The 19,060-nt window shown below is 37.7% G+C and overlaps 1 protein-coding gene across 1 annotated transcript in view; it reads right to left on the bottom strand.

Moving 5' to 3' along the window:
* Positions 1–8,238, bottom strand: part of CAAP1 (caspase activity and apoptosis inhibitor 1) — a 44,961-nt gene extending 36,723 nt beyond the window's left edge. The window contains exons 1-4 of the mRNA XM_006737026.3: positions 7,812–8,238; positions 3,281–3,481; positions 2,187–2,271; positions 828–903 (exon numbers count right to left, since the gene is read on the bottom strand). Of these exons, the coding sequence (XP_006737089.1) occupies positions 828–903; positions 2,187–2,271; positions 3,281–3,481; positions 7,812–8,117 (668 nt within the window). The 5' untranslated portion in view covers positions 8,118–8,238. The remainder of the gene's footprint in view (positions 1–827; positions 904–2,186; positions 2,272–3,280; positions 3,482–7,811) is intronic.
* Between the last annotated feature and the right edge of the window lie 10,822 nt (positions 8,239–19,060).

A 19,060-nucleotide genomic window follows, 5' to 3' on the forward strand; every position in this document is an offset into this window, starting at 1 on the left:
AAAAAAAAAAAAAAAAGAGGCAGCAACAAGGTGGCCATCTGCAAGCCAAGAAGAGAGGCCTCAGAGGAAACCAACCTTGCCAGTACCTTGCTCTTGAACTTCCAGCCTCCAGAACTGTGAGAAATTGAATTTCTGTTCTTTAAGTCAACCAGTCTATGGTATTTTGCTATGGTAGCCCTAGAAAGCTAAAACAAATAGCTCTGGGAGAAAAATGATAAATACAAAGAGAGAAAGCAAAAATAGCAAAATGTTAATGTTGCTGATTTCATTCTATGATTCTTTCAATTTTTAGATAAATTTGAAATTTTCCAAAATAAAAAGGTTTATATTAGCATCCCAAAACTCTGGACAGTTTTTATCATCACAATAGTCAAATTTTATGTACCTATATAAAATGAACCACCTTACTATCTCAGCTGTGAAATGAGACAATTATCAACCTGACATTAATTGATACTAGAAGAATTTTAAGTGTTCTAAACCAATTAACATAATACCTGGTAGACTAAGTACTTAATAAATAATGAGTATCACTAGCAATAAATTCAAATTCCAAATGAGAGATGTGATTCTGCTTCAGGCTGGCATCATTGTTGTCAAAAATGTATGAGTAGTAGTTTAAGAAAATCATCTTAATCCTGAAAGCAATTAACTGTATTCTCATATATACCAAATGGACCAATCATTACAAGTAAACAAATCAATTCTACACTGTTGAATCATTTTATATAAGTACAATACAGAAAAACAAACACATTCTTGAGGTAAGAAATCATGGAAGGAACAACAAAGAAATTTTGAAATGTAAATGAAAGTTTTTAACTTACTGACTGACTAAATCAGATCCCATCTTAGTGCCATCATCTGCCTCCTCTTCCATATCAGAGTCCATACCATTGTCACCTTATAAATAAAATAAACTATTGAAAGCAGGCTTATAAAATGTCAGAACAATTTAATCATTACACAAAGTGCCATCTATAAAAGTGATGCAGATTCAAGAACTTTATAGTTGTTGAAAGATGAAATTATTAATTGCTTATATTTAAAATGAGTTCCTTTCAATGCCTTATTAGGTATTTCTCACTGCCTTCCCGTTACCTATTTTATAAATACACACACACACACACACACACAAAACGTGTCTGTGTGTGTGTATACGTGCGTGTATATATATATACTTATAGGCTACACCCAGATGTATACATCTATTAGCAAAGTTACAAATTCCATTAAACCATTCTAATTTTTTTTAAAGATTTTATTTTTAAGTAATCTCTACACCCAACGTGGGGCTCAAACTCACAACCCTGAGATCAAAAGTCGCATGCTCTACCAAGTGAACTAGCCAAGCGTGCACATTAAACCATTTTACATTTAAAAGAGATATTATCTCTGGAAATCGAAAGTCTCCATTTTTTTGCTTCTTCTCTTGTAATGCTAATGTTAAAATCCTTGTACAGTTCCAAAAGAAAAAAAAAAGCCTGAAAATCTAAAATTCTGGGGCGCCTGGGTGGTTCAAATGGTTAAGCGTCTGCCTTCGGCTCAGGTCATCATCTCCGGGTCCTGGGATCGAGCCCCACATCAGGCTCCCGGCTCAGCGGAGAGTCTGCTTCTCCCTCTCCCCCTGCTCATGCTTTCTCTCTCTCTCTCTCTCCTCAAATGAATAAATTTAAAAAAAAAGAAAATCTAAAATTCTACAGGTAATAGTGTCACAAAAAAGAGTCACACTTTAGGCAGAGATAAATGTAGGCAAATTGCAAAAATTCTTCCAACTCTGCAGCCAGGTCTTATTAGAGCAAAAGTAGTATAGCAACAGGCAGTTACAAGCAATAGGGATGTAAAGCAGAAAATAAAAAATTATTTTAAGAAAAGCCATCTCAATAATTAATACTTCTTTACAGCATTTTGGGTAAAATTTATTTCATTTTATTATTGTATACAAACTTATGCTCTTATCTTTGATTATATTTGATTTGAGAAAACGAAATACACATCAAAAAGTCTATTCTTGAAAGGCTCTTCTGCTATGTAAGCTGTATTTCAAAGTACAAATAGAAAAATTACTCAGTGATTACCCAGTAATGAAATTAAATAATCAAGTAAAAAAAAAGAATAACTTAGGATTTATGATAGTTATATGTTAACTAGTAAAGTTACCAGAGTGCAGAAATACATATTCTTACCCTCGAGAATCTTCAAGATTTTTTTTTCAGAGAGGAGCTCTAACTGTTCCTGGCACAGTTTTTTAATTTCTTCTATTGAACAGTTCTAAAGAAAATGACATTAAAAAAATACATTTATGTAATATAGTGCCAATGTAAACTAGAAAACAGTAATCATAAATAATGTCTGGTTAGCAAACTCTTACATTAAAACAAATTAAAAGCCATATAAATCTTTCCATGAGATGAAATCTGTAAAACGGTCAATAACATGCAAACGTTATAATTTATAGACATTTGATGAAAATAAAGTCATGTATAGATGAGAATAAAGTCATGTTTATTATGGGGCGCCTGGGTGGCTCAGTTGGTTAAGCGACTGCCTTCAGCTCAGGTCATGATCCTGGAGTCCCTGGATCGAGTCCTGCATCGGGCTCCCTGCTCGGCAGGGAGCCTGCTTCTGCCTCTGACCCTCCCCCCTCTCATGTGCTCGCTCTCTCTCAAATAAATAAAATCTTTAAAAATAAATAAATAAATCAAAAAATAAAGTCATGTTTATTATGAAAGAACAAACTAAAGAGTAAGTCAGGTGTCCAGATATTCTTAATAGCAGTCTATTTGTTAGGTAATTCCTCTAAAGATTTATATACTCAAGTGCTGGCTCTATACATCTTAGATCTTCCATGCCCTATTTCCATAACTGTAAAATTAGAATACCATAAATAAATATATGAAAATATTTGTGAATTTAATGAAATGTAAGCTTTTACCAACCAATATTGTATACTGTTACATAGCAGAATATTATTTAAGACACCAGAGTCATTATACTGCTAATTTTGTTACTAAAATTGCCTGCATTTAATAGAATTATTTCCAAAAGGTTAATAAATTCTTTACCTAAACACAGTATACTGCTCCATTTTTTCTTGGCAAATTTTTAAATATACAAGGCCATTTATACTTCTCCAAGATCCCATTTTTTAATCTTTTTGACGTAGCTTGAGTTGAAAACATCCAATTATAATTTACATGAAGTAAAATGATTACTATAAAAAAGGTGTTTGTGTATTTCTATATATATGTATAATCCAATAATATATGTAATGAAATACCTTTAACACATCAGGAAGCATCTTCTGTAACTTTTTCTCGCCTATGATACAGAAACACTGCTGAAGCATTTCTTTTTTGTCTGATATATAGAAACTAACTGGTTTTAATGACACCGTCAGGTCCAGTCCACCTTCTTCAAGGTCACTGTGCTCTGCCAAGAATAATTCTTTTTCCAAAGTCGGCAAAAGGTATTTGGTATCCTAAAATTAAAAGAGACAAAGAACCATTAAATAAAGGAGTATGCATATGATGTCATACATTTACATTTAATAACTACTTCTTCATTAAACATTTCCAAATTCTTTCTTTGCATATATTATTTACCTAAACCAGTGAAAAATATATTTAATTGTTCAATATTCTTTGATCTTACTGTCTGTACTACAATTAACTTGATCAGTTGATATAAAGTGAAGATATTATCTCAGGACACACAAGTGAAAATATACTCAATATTTAAAAAAAAAAGAAAATATACTCAGTATTGAGTGATCTACAATTTTAGACTTCTGAACAATTAGGATATTCCTCTAGCATGCCACTCAACCCAAAATTTTATGTATGCCTTGTTATTCTTCTTAAATTCATAAAAAGAAATGGGATGGCAGCAAAAATGTTGAAGATCACAATTATGAAGTATTACTGCTTACCACTCATTTTTAAAACTGCTATGTAATTTAATCATATTCAAAGTAGCCAAGTCATTTAAGACATTTCTGTCAATTTTACCTCCTATCTCCAAAATCTATCCAGTCTCTCCAAATCTACTTGCCATAATCCTGGTCCAAGGTACCATCATCTTTTGCCTATATTATCTCAACAGCTACTTAACTGGATGTCTTGCATCTAATCTGAGGTCTCTCCAAAAATATACATATACTCATCCTTTTTTTTTTTTTTTTAAGATTTTATTTATTTGACAAAGAGAGATACAGCGAGAGAGAGAGAGAGACAGCACAAGCAGGGGGAGTGGGGAAGGAGAAGCAGACTCCCCGCTGAGCAGGGAGCCCAATGCGGGGGCTTGATCCCAGGACCCCGGGATCATCACCTGAGCCAAAGGCAGACGCTGAACAACTGAGCCACCCTGGCGCCCCTGTACTCATCCTCTTTATTTATAACCTTTCAACGACTTTGCACTAATCTTGGAGTAATAAAGCCTATCTGGGCCAAAATGTTCATTGTTTGTGCTACAAACACAACCACCTCTGAATTACTCAAATATAACCTGTTCTCCCTTCACCTCATTTAGGGAGGGCTTTTGTACGTACCACTCTGCCTAAGACAGCCTTTCCTCCCCATTCCCTCCCCAACGTTATACTCCTAAAATTAACAAATTCAGATATCAATTCAAAAGTCATTTCTTTAAGAAAATCTTCCCTGACTATATAGTTCAGGTAAATTTCTTTATTATATTTTCTAATAAAACTGTTTTAGAGGCGCTTGGGTGACTCAGTCGGTTAAACGACTGCCTTCGGCTCGGGTCATGCTCCCAGGGTCCTGGGATCGAGCCCTCCATCGGGCTCCCTGCTCCGTGGGAAGCCTGCTTCTCCCTCTCCCACTCCCCCTGCTTGTGTTCCCTCTCTTGCTGTGTCTCTCTCTGTCAAATAAATAAATAAAATCTTTAAAAAAAAAAAAAAAAACTGTTTTAAAAGTGGTCCATCAAGTGACAAATGGAAAAACCAACTGTGGTATAGCCATACAATGAAATATTACTCAATTCATATAAAATGTCCCGAACAGGGAAATCTATAAACTTATAGAGACAGGAAGTAGTGACTGCCTAGGGATGGAATGTGGTGGAGGTATTAGGGATGATAGCTGGAAGGTACACATCAGGTTTCTTTTGGGGGTAATGAAAATAAAACTGACTATAGTCATGGCTGCACAACTCCATTAATATGCTCAAAACCAGTGAACTGTATACTTGAAATAGGTGAATTGTATGGTATATGAATTACATCTCTATAAAGCTGTTACCAAAAACAACAACAATAATAGGGAACACAGTACACACCAGATGTAATGGCACTCTCAGAATTCTGAGATGTTATCCACATGCCTAATATATAATGACTTCTTTTTTCCTTTATAAATTAGAACTAGGGTTTAGTTCTGCATGGAAATACTAATATTATTAATTAATTTAAAAAAATTTTAAGACCCACAGAGCTATATAGCCCAATAGTCCAGTTCTAATAAGAAAGTTCTTCAAGAAAAAGATAGAAACTATTCTGGAACACATCCCAAAAATGCAAAGCTTTCCAAATCAATCTATTAGGCTAGCATAATCTTGATACCAAAACCAGACAGGATAACTACAAAAATAAAAACCATAAGCTGATTTAACTTAGGAACATAGACACAAAAGGAAGAATACTGAATTCCAGCTGAGTACAATAACCAAACCAACAAACCAAACAGGATCTATCCCAAGACTGCAAGACAGTTTGACATGAGTTAATTTACCAATTTATTAAAAATTACATTGTCAGATTGAGGGAGGAAAATTATGTGATCATCTCAACAGAATGCCATAAAAGCATCTGATAAAACTCTACAACCCTCAATGAACTAGGAATTGAATAAAATGTCCTTAACTTGATCAGAAGTATCTTTCACAACCTTTGGCAAATATACTTTTGGATGGAACATTAGAAGGGTTCCCATTAAGAAACCAAACAAGAAAAAAATGCCTACTATCATTGCTTCTGTTCAACACTACACTAAAAGTCTTAGTTAATGTAAAAGTACAAAAAACAAGAAATATCAGTGCTGAAAAAAAAGAGACAAAATCCCCTGTTAGCACAAATTTTTCTGAGTCAATTTTAAACTAGTAATTAATACTGTGGCTAAATACAAGAAAATACATAAAAATAAATGGCTTTCTGTGCTTCCACAACTCCCAATTTAGAGATGTGTTTAAAAATATTAGAAGAAAACAATAGTTTTAAGATAGGTTGGGAGTATGGAAAGATCTTTCTAAACACAAAATCCAGAAGGCAAAGAATAATATTATTAGTCCTGACCACAAAGAAATAAAAAACTTCAGTATACCATGGACAAAGTTACAGTAACATTTGCAATATACCTTACACACAGGATTAGAACCCAGACTTTATATAGATTCAGAACTTATCAGTAAAAAGCTCAAAACAACCAAAAAGAAAAATGGCCAGAGAATATATTTATGCAATTTACATAAGAAGGAATCAAATGGTAAATAAAAATATTAAAATGTTCGATTAATCAGTATATAAATCAAAACAAATGAAAAATTGATTTCACCCGCTGACAAACTTTTCAAAAATGGATATAGTGAGTATTTGCAGAAATGGGTATTCTTCTAATGTTTAGACTATAAATCAGTAAAATAGTTTTTGGAAAGCATTTGGTGGTACCTACCAAACCTTTTTTTTTTTTTTTTTTTTTTAAGATTTTATCCATTTGAGAGAGAGAGAATGAGAGACAGCACAAGAGGGAAGAGGGTCAGAGGGAGAAGCAGACCCCCCGCCGAGCAGGGAGCCCGATGCGGGACTCGATCCCGCGACTCCAGGATCATGACCTGAGCCGAAGGCAGTCGCTTAACCACTGAGCCACCCAGGCGCCCCTTACCAAACCTTTTTAAATGCATAAACTTTGACCCAGCAATTTCACTTCTAAAATTCTACCTAAAGTATTTGTTGGGCAATATATCCGTACAAAGGGTTCATTTTCACATTCTCTGTAACAGCAAGAAAACTAAAAATCTAAATATTCATCAATAAAGATAAAATGGAATATCCCGCAGTCACTAAAAAATAAGACAATATCTAATTCAATGGGAGGTAATATCACAATAAAGCTTATGTGTAAGAACTTAAATACATATACTTGACAAGAGTTAATGAAGAGGCTGCGTAGCAAATAAAGGGGAGGTTTAAACAGATTCTCATGCTTTCTCCTTTATTTCTGTGTTGTATAACTATTATGTATTCATGCTTTCGTTTTATAATACAAGCAAACGGCTTTTTTTTTTTTTTTTAAACGGCGGTATCTTGGTAGATCGATGGAGTGTAAAAAACATGGCTTTTATAATCAGATACTGGATTCAAATTTAGGTCTTACTAACAAACTGTGACTGTGGGTAAACTTCATTAATCTCTCTGGGCTTCAATTTTCTCATCCTGTAAGGCGGAATTAATCATAAACTACTAAAAGGTGAAGATGAAGAAATAAGTAAACCGTGGCTCTCAAGGGCGCTGAAGGCTAGTTCCCGACCCTTACTTTTCAGGTAGACTGCTACTGGAGTGGAAAGGGGCCAAAAGCAAAGAGGTAGATGATCAGCATATCCGGAAACTTTAAGTTAAAGGCATGGGAGTGTGCGGTTCACCGGTATTTAGTAACATGAACCTCAAGGAGGGGTGGAACCTTGGGATCGTAGCGCTAGGTGAGCTACAATAAGTGCCCCATCCGTCGCCACAGTCCGCTCCCCGCCAGTCTTCGTCGGAGAACACTGCGGCTCCGAGAGCAGCGAGAAGGGCGCGCACGCACCTGCTGCAGGGACCCGGAGACGCTGGAGGATGAGTCAGTGCTCCTCCGCTTCCGACGCTCGCTGCGCTCCACGCTGCTCCCTCCCCAGCAGCTGCCTCCACTCCCACCGCCGGTGACACTTCCACTGAAGCTGGTGTTCCCACAGCAGGTGACGCTCCCGCAGCCGCTGGTACTCCCGCAGCCGCTGGTGCTTCCACTGCCGCTACTGGCTAGGGCGGGCACCAAGTCCGGCGCCGTGAGCGCCACGGCCGCTTCCTGACCGCTTCGTTTGCGCCGCTTCTCCCGGGAAGACTTCTTCCCCGTCATGATCCCCTGCTGCAACCATCCGGCAAAAGCCGGCCGTCTCTGAAGCTACCTAAACCCCGCAGCGGCGGCGGCTACGGACGGCGAGCGCTGGCGTCGCAGCTTGTGCGTCACTTCCGGCCTCGTCGCAGAGGCCGGGAGGCGTTCCTGGAGGGCGTGACTGGCACCAACCGTGCTTCCTTGCGAAAGGTGGAGGTTGGCTTGAGTTTGGTGGAGGGTTAGCAGGTTGTCTTGAACGTTAAGGTTTCTGTGCTTTTTTGCAAAGGACAGAAGGTGAAAGTTTACAGTAGCAGTTTGGCTTATTGATACTTCTTTTCAGATTTTGTCCTATACACATACGCAGTAAGCTATGGTGTAGTTTTTTTATTTGTCTTCCAGTGTTTGTTTATGACACTAAAATGTAACAGAACTTGGGGAAAATCTCATTAACATCATCAGCGGGGCACATTTTTTGAAGTGTATTTTAGGGAGTTACACAGGAATAGGGTTTTGTGCTTCCTTGTTTTTCCCCATTAACACTAATTTTTAGGCATGTTTCCTTTTCACTTCTAAAGGCATTTGGGTCTAGTATTTCACCATATTTCTCTTAAATGCTGGCATTTAGGTTGTTGCCAGTCTTACATTTTACAATGTAAACAGCTATGAACAGCTTAAGAAAAAAAACTACATTATTTTCCTTATGGTATTTTGTCCCCCCAAAACAAATTGATCAGCACCTTCTTTTTCTTTTTTTTAAGATTTTATTTATTTATTTGAGAGAGTGAGCGAGAGAGCACACGAGCAGGGGCAGAAGGAGAGGGAGAAGCAGACTCCCCTGCTGAGCAGGGAGCGGGATGCATGCGGGTCTCCATACCAGGACCCTGGGATCATGACCTGAGCAGAAGGCAGACGCTTAACCGACTGATCCACCCAGGTGCATAGCACCTTATTTTTCTTGTCCTATTTAATCAGATTCCTTTGAGAAAGATTAAGCTAATTTAAAATGTCATCCATACACTGAAACCTTAAAATTTTTCTAATATATGATAATAGAGTTTTAACTTGCATTTTTAATTTTATTTTGATTCAAGTATAATTAATGTACAATGTTATATTAGTTTCATCTGTATTATGTAATGATTCAACAATTCTGTACATTTCCCAGTGCTCATTAAGATGCGTGTACTCTTAATTCCCTTTATTTATTTCACCTATACCACCACCCATCTCCCATTTGGCAACCACAAGTTTGTTATCTGTATTTAAGAGTCTTTGTTTGTCTCTGTTCTTTCCTTTGCTCATTTGCTTTGTTTATTACATTCCACATGTGAGTGAAATCATATGGTTTTTGTCTTTCTCTGACTGCCTTATTTCACTTAGCATTATACCCTCTCGATCCATTCATTTTGCTACAAATGACAAGATTTCATTCCTTTTTATAGCTGAATAATATTCCATTACATGTATATAATATATATGTATTATATATATATTTACCACATCTTCTTTATCCATTCATCTATCAGTGGACATTTGGGTTGCTTCTATATCTTGGCTATTGTAGATAATGCTGCAGTAAACATTGGGGTGCATATATATCCTTTGATTTACAATTTTGAATACTTTACCATTAGTTGGAACACTATTTCCTCATCATCAAGTGCTAATAAGTTTAACCATTTATCTACTGAAATCAGTGTGTTGACCTGATAAATGTACATAAATTATTTATGTTGGTGAGATGGGAGAAGGGAGCAGGGATAAAATACTGGCATATCAGTGTTTCTATTTTTTCTCTCTCCCTTCCTTCCTCAAAAATGCCTTTTCAGACTAGTTCTTGGTTTTCAAAGGAGAAGAAGATAAGAAGGCTTAAAGGAGAGTTTAGGAGTGCACAGGATTGGTAAGGAAGTCCCAGGCCACTTTTAGAAAGAATTTGAGGCAAGAAATGCAGAAGAAAAGCAGCAGTGCATGAGGGCAACAAATGGAAGACAACTGAAGAGAATTTAGGGAGTATTTCTGGAGATTATTTATTTCCTGCATCGAGTGCATGAGGGACAAATAAAGGACTTAAGTGAGTTTTTGAAAATTGAGTATGTGTCATAGGTTTATCAGTGCTAGATTTTGTGGGCTGCTGTGTAGGATTTTGGAAACACAAGCCAGGTTTTAAAATCAGGATCAAGAATACATATTTTAAAAAATTGCCATCATGTGGCAAGGGTGGTCTCAGCAGGGGCTTTAGCCACAGAAGAAAAAAGATAGGGCCTGGGGCAACACTAGCTGAGTGATAGTAATCCTAAAATTACCACTTGAGGGACAGAAAAGCAATTTAAAAAAGAAACTTCCCTTCGACCACATTTCCTAACTGTCTCAGCCATTCAACAACTTTTAATAAGTGCATAAAACAAAACAGATGCAGGGGTAATTACAGCCCTGTGAAAACAGCTGTCACTACCCCCTGGCTCCACCCTTAGTTTTGCCTTCTAAGGTAAATGCTGCGACGGAGCATATTGTGCTCTTGGAAGTTCTATATTGGCCTCATTAAGTATCTTACCTGAAAGGATTGAAAGTATTATGTTCATAGAATAAGCACATAAAATTAATAACATGTAACATTTGTAACCTTGTTACGGAGTGAATTGTGTTCCCCAAAATTTATATGTTAAAGTCCTAACTCCAAATGTATCTGTACTTGGAGATAGGGCTTTTAAGGACATAATTAAAGTTAAATGAAGTCGGGGCGCCTGGGTGGCTCAGTCGTTAAGGGTCTGCCTTCGGCTCAGGTCATGATCCCAGGGTCCTGGGATCCAGCCCCACATCGGGCTCCCTGCTTCGCGGGAAGCCTGCTTCTTCCTCTCCCGCTCCCCCTGCTTGTGTTCCCTCTCTCGCTGTGTCTCTCTCTGTCAAATAAATAAAATCTTTAAAAATAAAAAAAAATAAAGTTATGAGGGTTGGAGCCCTAATCAGATAAAACTGGTGTCCTTATAAGAAGAAGAGATACTAAAGATCTCTCTCCCCCTGTCCCTGGTCTCCTTCTACACTTTCCCTTCTCCCCTCCACCCCCATCCCACTCCCCTGTGAGCACACAGAGGAAAGCTTAGTGTGAGAAGGGAACCAGCTGTCTAAAACCAGAAAGAGATGTCATCAGAGATCAACCCTGACAGCACCTTGATCTTGGACTCTCAGCCTCTAGAACTGTGAGAAAATACACTTCTGTAGTTTAATCCACCCAGTATGTGGTATTTTGTTATGGCAACTTGAGATGACTGATATAAACCTACGATGGTATGTATTAGCCTGGATAGTTGCATATTAATTACTGGCTGCAAATTTTTCCCTTATAAAATCAGTTGAGAAGCTTCTCGGTTTCCACCTCATTCTACAGCAAACTGACAAATAGTTCCCATATTTCTTTGGCTGGAGCAAGAAGCCAGGACACTGCCAACCAGATGGCTTAAGAATTTATCCATTTGGCAGATGAATCCCAGTCTTTGTCCACTCTTCCATATTCTTGTTCTAGAATACAAAGGCATTGTTTGACCACTGGTGATAGAGTACAGAATAGACAAAATCCACACCTTCGTTAACTTCTATTCTGGTAAGGAGAAGCAAACCAAAAAACCACACAATAGGAAGTGCTTCCATCCTCACTCCGGCATTCTGCGTTCTTCTTACTCTGCTTTATTTTTCTTCAGTGCTCTTAATACCACTACACATGCATTTGTTTGTCTGTCTCCTTTCACTTGAATGTAAGCTCCATGAAAGCAATGACTTTGTGTTACTCACTTCTCTATTCCCACTACCCAAGTGCCCTTAATAAAAAATTTCTCGGGCGCCTGGGTGGCTCAGTTGGTTAAGCGACTGCCTTCGGCTCAGGTCACGATCCTGGAGTCCCGGGATCGAGTCCCGCATCGGGGCAGGGAGCCTGCTTCTCCCTCTGACCCTCCCCCGTCTCATGCTCTCTCTATCTCATTCTCTCTCTCAAATAAATAAATAAAATCTTTAAAAAAAAATTTCTCACATAGTTGTTTTCTTAATAAAAATTTGTTGCATAAATGAGTGAATGAAACACAGTTTCAGATGGAGAACCAGATTTATCCAGGATTATATGACCTCACTAAATTATGGGAGTAAAAGTACCTAGTGAAATTAATGGCCAGAAATTTCTTTATTAAAGGAGGTCAGTAGGAGCTTTGCTGGGCATAGTTCAGTGCTCCTTCATCACATGGCAGAGAGACTTAGCTACAGGGACTCAGCTGCCGCTGTGACACCGGCAATCACACGGGCTTTGGAGCAATCGTTACAAGCAGCTTTCTAACAGAAACTAGACAATTCTACATGGGTCTCTGCCACGCAGAGAACAGGGAAAGGACTTTGACTCGTGGTTGAACAGGTCATAGACACATCACAAGGTTGGTTGGCTTAAAGCCAGAGAGATGCCATTGTCTCTTTAGGTTGAACCATATGAAATTGCCTTTTTTGGAGGTCAAAACTGATTGAATGTTGACAGTTTCATATGTTCAATATAATATTATAGAGATGAAGAGACCCAGCATTGAACATTGTTACAGACTTCAGCTCAGCAAACATTGTTACAGACCGCTTTTCTGTCCTGGAACAAATACGTGGGAGGGTGGACAGAGATCGGAGGTTTTTTGTTTTTTTTTTTAAGATTTTATTTATTTATTTGACCGAGAGACACAGTGAGAAAGGGAATACAAGCAGGGGGAATGGGAGAGGGAGAAGCAGGCCTCCCGCAGAGCAGGGAGCCCGATGCGGGGCTCGATCCCAGGACCCTGAGATCATGACCAGAGCCAAAGGCAGACCCTTAACGACTGAGCCACCCAGGCGCCCCCAGAGATTGGAGTTTATATGCCCTTTTTATAAATGCTCTTCAGCAACTCACTGAGCATTCATCACAATCATCGGCCTGGGATATGTATGTACTAACGCTAGGGCCAATCAGTATTTCTTTGGAATTTATAGAGACACTAGGTGAGAAATTCAGTCTTCCACTTAAATGAACTGTAAGGAAATTATCTCTAGTTGTCATGTTCTCTGTCCTGTGAAGCTCAACAAGAGACACTTACTGAAACAAGACACAAAGTCCTGATACTGTCATTTTCATATCAATGAGCCAACAATTATCTCCTTTTTCATTAAGCTGATCTGAATTGGTTTCTGTCACTTGCAACCTAGATTCCTGATGAATACAACATGTAAGACCTTGCATGATCTGAACAGCATTTTTCTCTGTAGCCCCATATCTTTCCTAGAAATATGCCCTCCGGGCCTATCCAACAATCTGACCTCCACTCATCTTGTTAATTCTAAAATTCTTTTTAAGTATCACTCCGTATTTAAAACCTTTCCAAATCACTTCCTTTCTTAATCCCGTTAAAATGAAATGCTTCTTCCTTTGTAAGACATTGTCTTCCCTACAGGGCATCCAGAACTCTTGACTGAAGGTATTTGTTTAGTATCTTCTCCAATATACTGTTAGTTCTCATGAACAGAGGCTGTGAGTTTAGTGTTGTGTCACCCCCTAATACTGTGCCTGGCATGTGCTAGAAATGGAATGTTAAATTCTGAACTGAGAAGTTCAGGATTCATACAGAGCTTCTTTCCAAATCACCACTCTGGTAAATTGCATTAAGGTCCCCATTTCTTCACCTCTCCCTGTATTCATGCTCTTTGCCATGTAATTTGGCAGTGTCCTTCCACTTAAGGCAAGACACATAAGTCCCTGCCTTTGGAGTTGACCAGATGACTTAATTTGGCCAATGGGATGTTAGCAGATGTGTAGCAAGCACGGTGTTAAAAAAAAAACAAAAACAGCACACCTGGCTGGCTCAGTCAGTAGAGCATACAACTCTTGATCTCAGGGTTATGAGTTCAAGCCCCACTTTGGGCTTGGAATCTACCTAAAAAACAAACAAACAAAAAACCTTATAATTGTGACAGTTCACTCTTGTGCTTCCACCATTACTATGAAAATGATATACTCAGGTTAGCACACTGGTCCCAGGAGAGAGATGAGAGACAAGTAGAGCTCAGCTGCCCAGCTAAACCATCCAGTCAAGCTTAGCCTAGAGCAGGGTCCTCCTCCAACCTACAGATATGAATGAGCCCAGTCAGGATCAGCGACACCTAAGCTTGTAACTTCTTAGGTAAATTAATGCTATTGTTGTTGTTAGTTGTTGAACAGTATTATGGTGGCTATAGTTAACTGATATGCACTTTTCCTTTTCTGTATTTCTCTGCTAGCGATGAGAAGGGTCTTCAAAACTAGCTTCATATTGCCTGAGTCACTATTCAATGTCATGGGCAGTAATATGGGCAGATATAATTCTTAAATTCCAACAGAAACATCTTTATATTTCATAGTGAGGTTCTGTGGCATTATATAAAGTCTAAATGAAGTGTAAGGATGTTTGTGTTCAGAGTTCCAAACAGTTACCAATTTTGCAAAATATCATCAGGATACCCCCATCTGTGGGCATTTTTTTCCCCCAGTAGCAATAAAGTACTCTTCTGCAGTCACTTTTATTGTTAAAGAAGATGGTAGCCTTGTGTTATCTGTGAAAGCAATGCTTGGTAAGTACTCATTATGTGGTAGACATTTCACATATTAATGTACCTTTGATTAAACTGGGGCTGAGACCAAGCATCTTGACTTAATAGCAAGTGGTGGAAATGTCATTGAAATGTATGCCTTTTTAACCCCAAAACTAGTACTCTTTCACTTGTTGCTTTTACTATTGAAAATTTTAAATGACATAGAAATAAGCAGTTCTTGAATTTATTCCTTTGAAGACACAAAAATGAAAGAAATGTGTTTGAGAGCTTGTTTCAGGCATACTTCTGCTCTATGTATCAAGCGTACATGCCACTACCAGCCACCATAGTTGCTGTTATGATAAAGTGAAGTGTCTACCACAAATTGATATTTTTCTTCATCTTGATATCCAGCTTTGCCAACATCATTTATTAAATACTATTCTCCATTGTTTTGTTATTAGTGCCTTGTTACTTGATCTCTTTCAGTTTCTTCACTTGTAAAATTAGTAACAGTACTTACCCCATAGGGATAATGAGGATAAGCCTGAAACTAGTATAAAGTAATTGCTTAATGTATGCTATCTAATTTACTTAAATTTGTCTTTTTTTTTTTCAATGTTACTTAACTGGTTTGCTTTAAATTCAGTTACAAACCATTGTGTAAGTATTGCTATATCATATGCCTTTACATCTGATGAAAGTATCATTGCCATTTGGACATTTTACTTTTCTGATTTATTACAATGTGTCCAGTAATTCCAAGATCAAGTTTTAAGTCCCAGGAGCTCATATTAGGCCTAGGACCAGTATCAGCCTACCTACTTTACAGAAGGGCATTAGTTGGCGTTCTCCTCCGCTTTCAACACTCACTGTATTCTGAAGACTCTTTTCCTCCACGAGAGGCACCAAAGTGGTTTACTTGTTGCCCTCAAAGTCAGGATCCTGCCTTAGTACCTCCAGAAAACAAGCACTCTAATTGCAACCATTAAACAAGTAAAACCTGATAATCAGTTAGAAAAATAAAATACAGAAGAATGAAAAAACTTAAAAAATATTCACCCATCTCTGTGAAGATGGTCAGTAGGCCAATTACACCCTGTTTTATCTTCCTAACCTCCTTTAGTTATGGTAAGGGGAACACAAACTTCAAGGAAGCGGAGATATGATGCAACCAAGTAAAAAAAAAAAAGTACACACACCTATGAAGTATTCTTGCTACAATATTTTAATCTTAATGTAACCAAGTCTTTGGATTTAGCTTTTAGTTTATAGGAAATAGGTATGGCAGGTAGATTCTAAGAAGGCTCCCTGTGATCTTTTCCTGATATTTACAGCCTGTGTAATCCACTGTCCTTGAGTAACTTGCTTCCAGTCAATAGAATACGTTGATGTTGAGTGGGTGGCATGTTTGTGGTTAGATTATAAAAATTCTGACCTTGGTTCTGCTAGCAGACCCTCTCCTTTGCTGGCTTTGATGAAACCACTTGCCATGATGGAGAAGCCCATAAAACAAAAAACTGAGGGCAGGGGAGCCTACGTGCTCAGTTGGCTAAGTGTTTGCCTCTTGCTTTAGGCTCAGGTCACGGTCCCAGGGTCTTGAAATCAAGCCTCCTGTAGGGCTCCATGCCAAGATTTTCTCTCTCCCTCTTCCCCTCCCCTCCCCACTAAAAAATAATAAAGACAAAAAAATAAAGGAGGGAAAACATTTTTTAATTTTTTTAAAAAAGATTTTATGTATTTCAGAGAGAGTGCAAGCATGAGTGGGGGGAGGGGCAGAAGCAGCAGGAGAAACAGGCTCCCCGCTGAGCAAGGAGCCCAATGCAGGGTGTGATCCCAGGACCCTGAGGCAAAGGCAGACTGAGCTATCCAGGAGCCCCTGGAAAATATTCTTAAAACAAACAGGGCGCCTGGGTGGCTCAGTCGTTAAGCGTCTGCCTTCGGCTCAGGTCGTGATCCCAGGGTCCTGGGATCGACTCCCACATCGGGCTCCCTGCTCAGCGGGAAGCCTGCTTCTCCCTCTCCCACTCCCCCTGCTTGTGTTCCCTCTCTCGCTGTGTCTCTCTCTGTCAAAAAAATAAATAAAAAAAATCTTTAAAAAAAAAACCAAAACAAAACAAACAAAAAACTGAGGGCAGCCTCTGGCCAATAGCCAACTAGGATTTTAAGTCCTCAATCCAACAACTGGAAAAGAACGGAACACTAACCATGTAAGTGAGCTCAAAAATGCATCCTTCCCCAGTCAAGCCCTCAGATGAGCGAGCCCTCAGCCTTGGCTGATACCCTGGATAGCATGTGAAACAAAGAAACAGAGGATCCAGCTGAGCTGGGCCAGGATTCCTCACTCACAGAAAATTTCAGATAGTAAATGTGTGTTGTTCTAAGCCACTTTACTTTTGGGGTAATTTATTAAGCAGCAATAGATAATTAATACAGAAGAGTTACAGAAATGGTTTATAAATATGAAATTGGGGTACCTTGCATTCTGGAATGCCTAGATACTTCAAAGTCAATGATACTGAAAATAAAAATGGAGGAACCGTTCTAGATTGAGACCAAAGAGATATATAACCAAATAAATACAATACATAAACCTTGATTATTTATATTAGATCCTTTAAAAAAAAGTGTTAAAAGGTATTATGAGACAATAAGGAAATTTGAGTATGCACTAGATATTAGATATTATGAAATCACTGATTCTCTTAAATACAATGATAGTTATAAATAAGAATATTCTTTAAAATGTCCTTATTCTTGATACATATTGAAGTATTTAGTTGATAAGTGTGATATCTGTAATTTCAAGAGTAGAGATAAAGCCAATATGGCAAAATGTTAACAACTGTAGAATTTAGTTGGCGAGTCCATGAGTGTTCACTGTACTCTCTGAACTTTTCTGTATGTATGAACATCTTCATTAAAAAAAACTGAAGAAAACCACATGGAATGGTAAGTGAAAAAAATCTTCAAAATTGTATTTATAATCACAACTGCACTGTGTACTATAGACTGAATGTGTCACCCCCAAAATTCAGTATGTTGAAATGTAATCCCCAATGTGATGGGGCCTTTGGGAGATAATCCAGTCAGAAGGGTGGAATCCTCATAAATGGGGAGACCCCAGAGAGCTTCCTCCTTCTGCCATGTAAGAACCTTCATCAAACAAACATGCCAGCACCTTCATGTTGGATTTCCTGGCCTCCAGAATGGTGAGAAATAAATGTTTTTAAGCCACCCAATCTATGGTATTTTTGTTGTAGCAGCCCAAATAAACTAACTCCCTGTGTATAATTTTCTATAGAAAAATATACTAGAAATTAATTATAAATTATTTTTTTAAATTACTTAAAAAAATTGAATAGCATTTCCTAATCTCAAGTAATTTAAATCTCAAGACCTTTAGGAAGTATGATACATCACAAATGATCGCGTCTATACATTTTATCATTTCTTAACACAATAACTGATAGCTGCTAAGGAAGCTATGTCCCAGTCTTATCCCCAGAATTTGTGAAGAATCTGTTTTTAGCTATGCTTCTTCCATGATTTAAAAGGAACATGAGGTAGGTAAAAATATCACTGAATTGCTATTTAGTCATAAACTGCAAGTCCCAGGGGCTAGGGGTAGCAGGATTAGAGCAGGGTAGTGGGGAGATCACAACAGAAGCATGCTCATTTAAAAAATGTGATGCCAGATGGAGGCTAATAGTTCTGAAATCAAGGCAATGATAACATGTCTTTTGCAAGCAACTGTGTTTCAAATGCAATATGGACATTAACTCTAAGACTTTTACCATTGGAAGTGACTTGACAGCATGTATCAAGTCTAAAGAATGTGCATTAATTTGGCCCACCAATTCCATGTATAAAATGTAGCCTAAGGAACTAGTAAGACACTTAGGATATTTGTCTGAGCACTGATGATAGCTGAAAATTGAAAACAGTATCAGATAATAGGAAATGGATAGATCCATATAATGTACTATATTTATTAAGGTGGAGGTATGCATATTAATATAATGGCAAGCTTAAAAACCAGGTTATTGTGCAATGTGTATCCCACAGTCTTTTAAGACAAAAACAACACATTTACACACCTACTAATATGCCACAAGACGTTAAGAATGGTTCTCTCTGGGTAGTGGGATTACAGGCAATTTTTATTTGATGTGTGTGTTTTATTCAATGAATGTATGTTTTTATATTCACAAAAAAATATTAAGGGAACCATGGAAAAAAGTTTAACTGAAAAAGACTTTAAAATATCACAAAACCATCATATAACACTTATTTTTCAAGTGGGATTATCTTTTTTCTTTAGATAAATTGTATTTTGTATTTTTTCTTCAATAAACATGAAATACTGATATTCTAAAAGTTGTTGTAAAGACTTGTACACTATACGAAGC

This window comes from Leptonychotes weddellii, chromosome 14 (genome assembly GCF_054177405.1).
Source record: "Leptonychotes weddellii isolate Sample4059 chromosome 14, ASM5417740v2, whole genome shotgun sequence".
In the NCBI taxonomy this organism is placed as follows: Eukaryota; Metazoa; Chordata; class Mammalia; order Carnivora; family Phocidae; genus Leptonychotes; species Leptonychotes weddellii.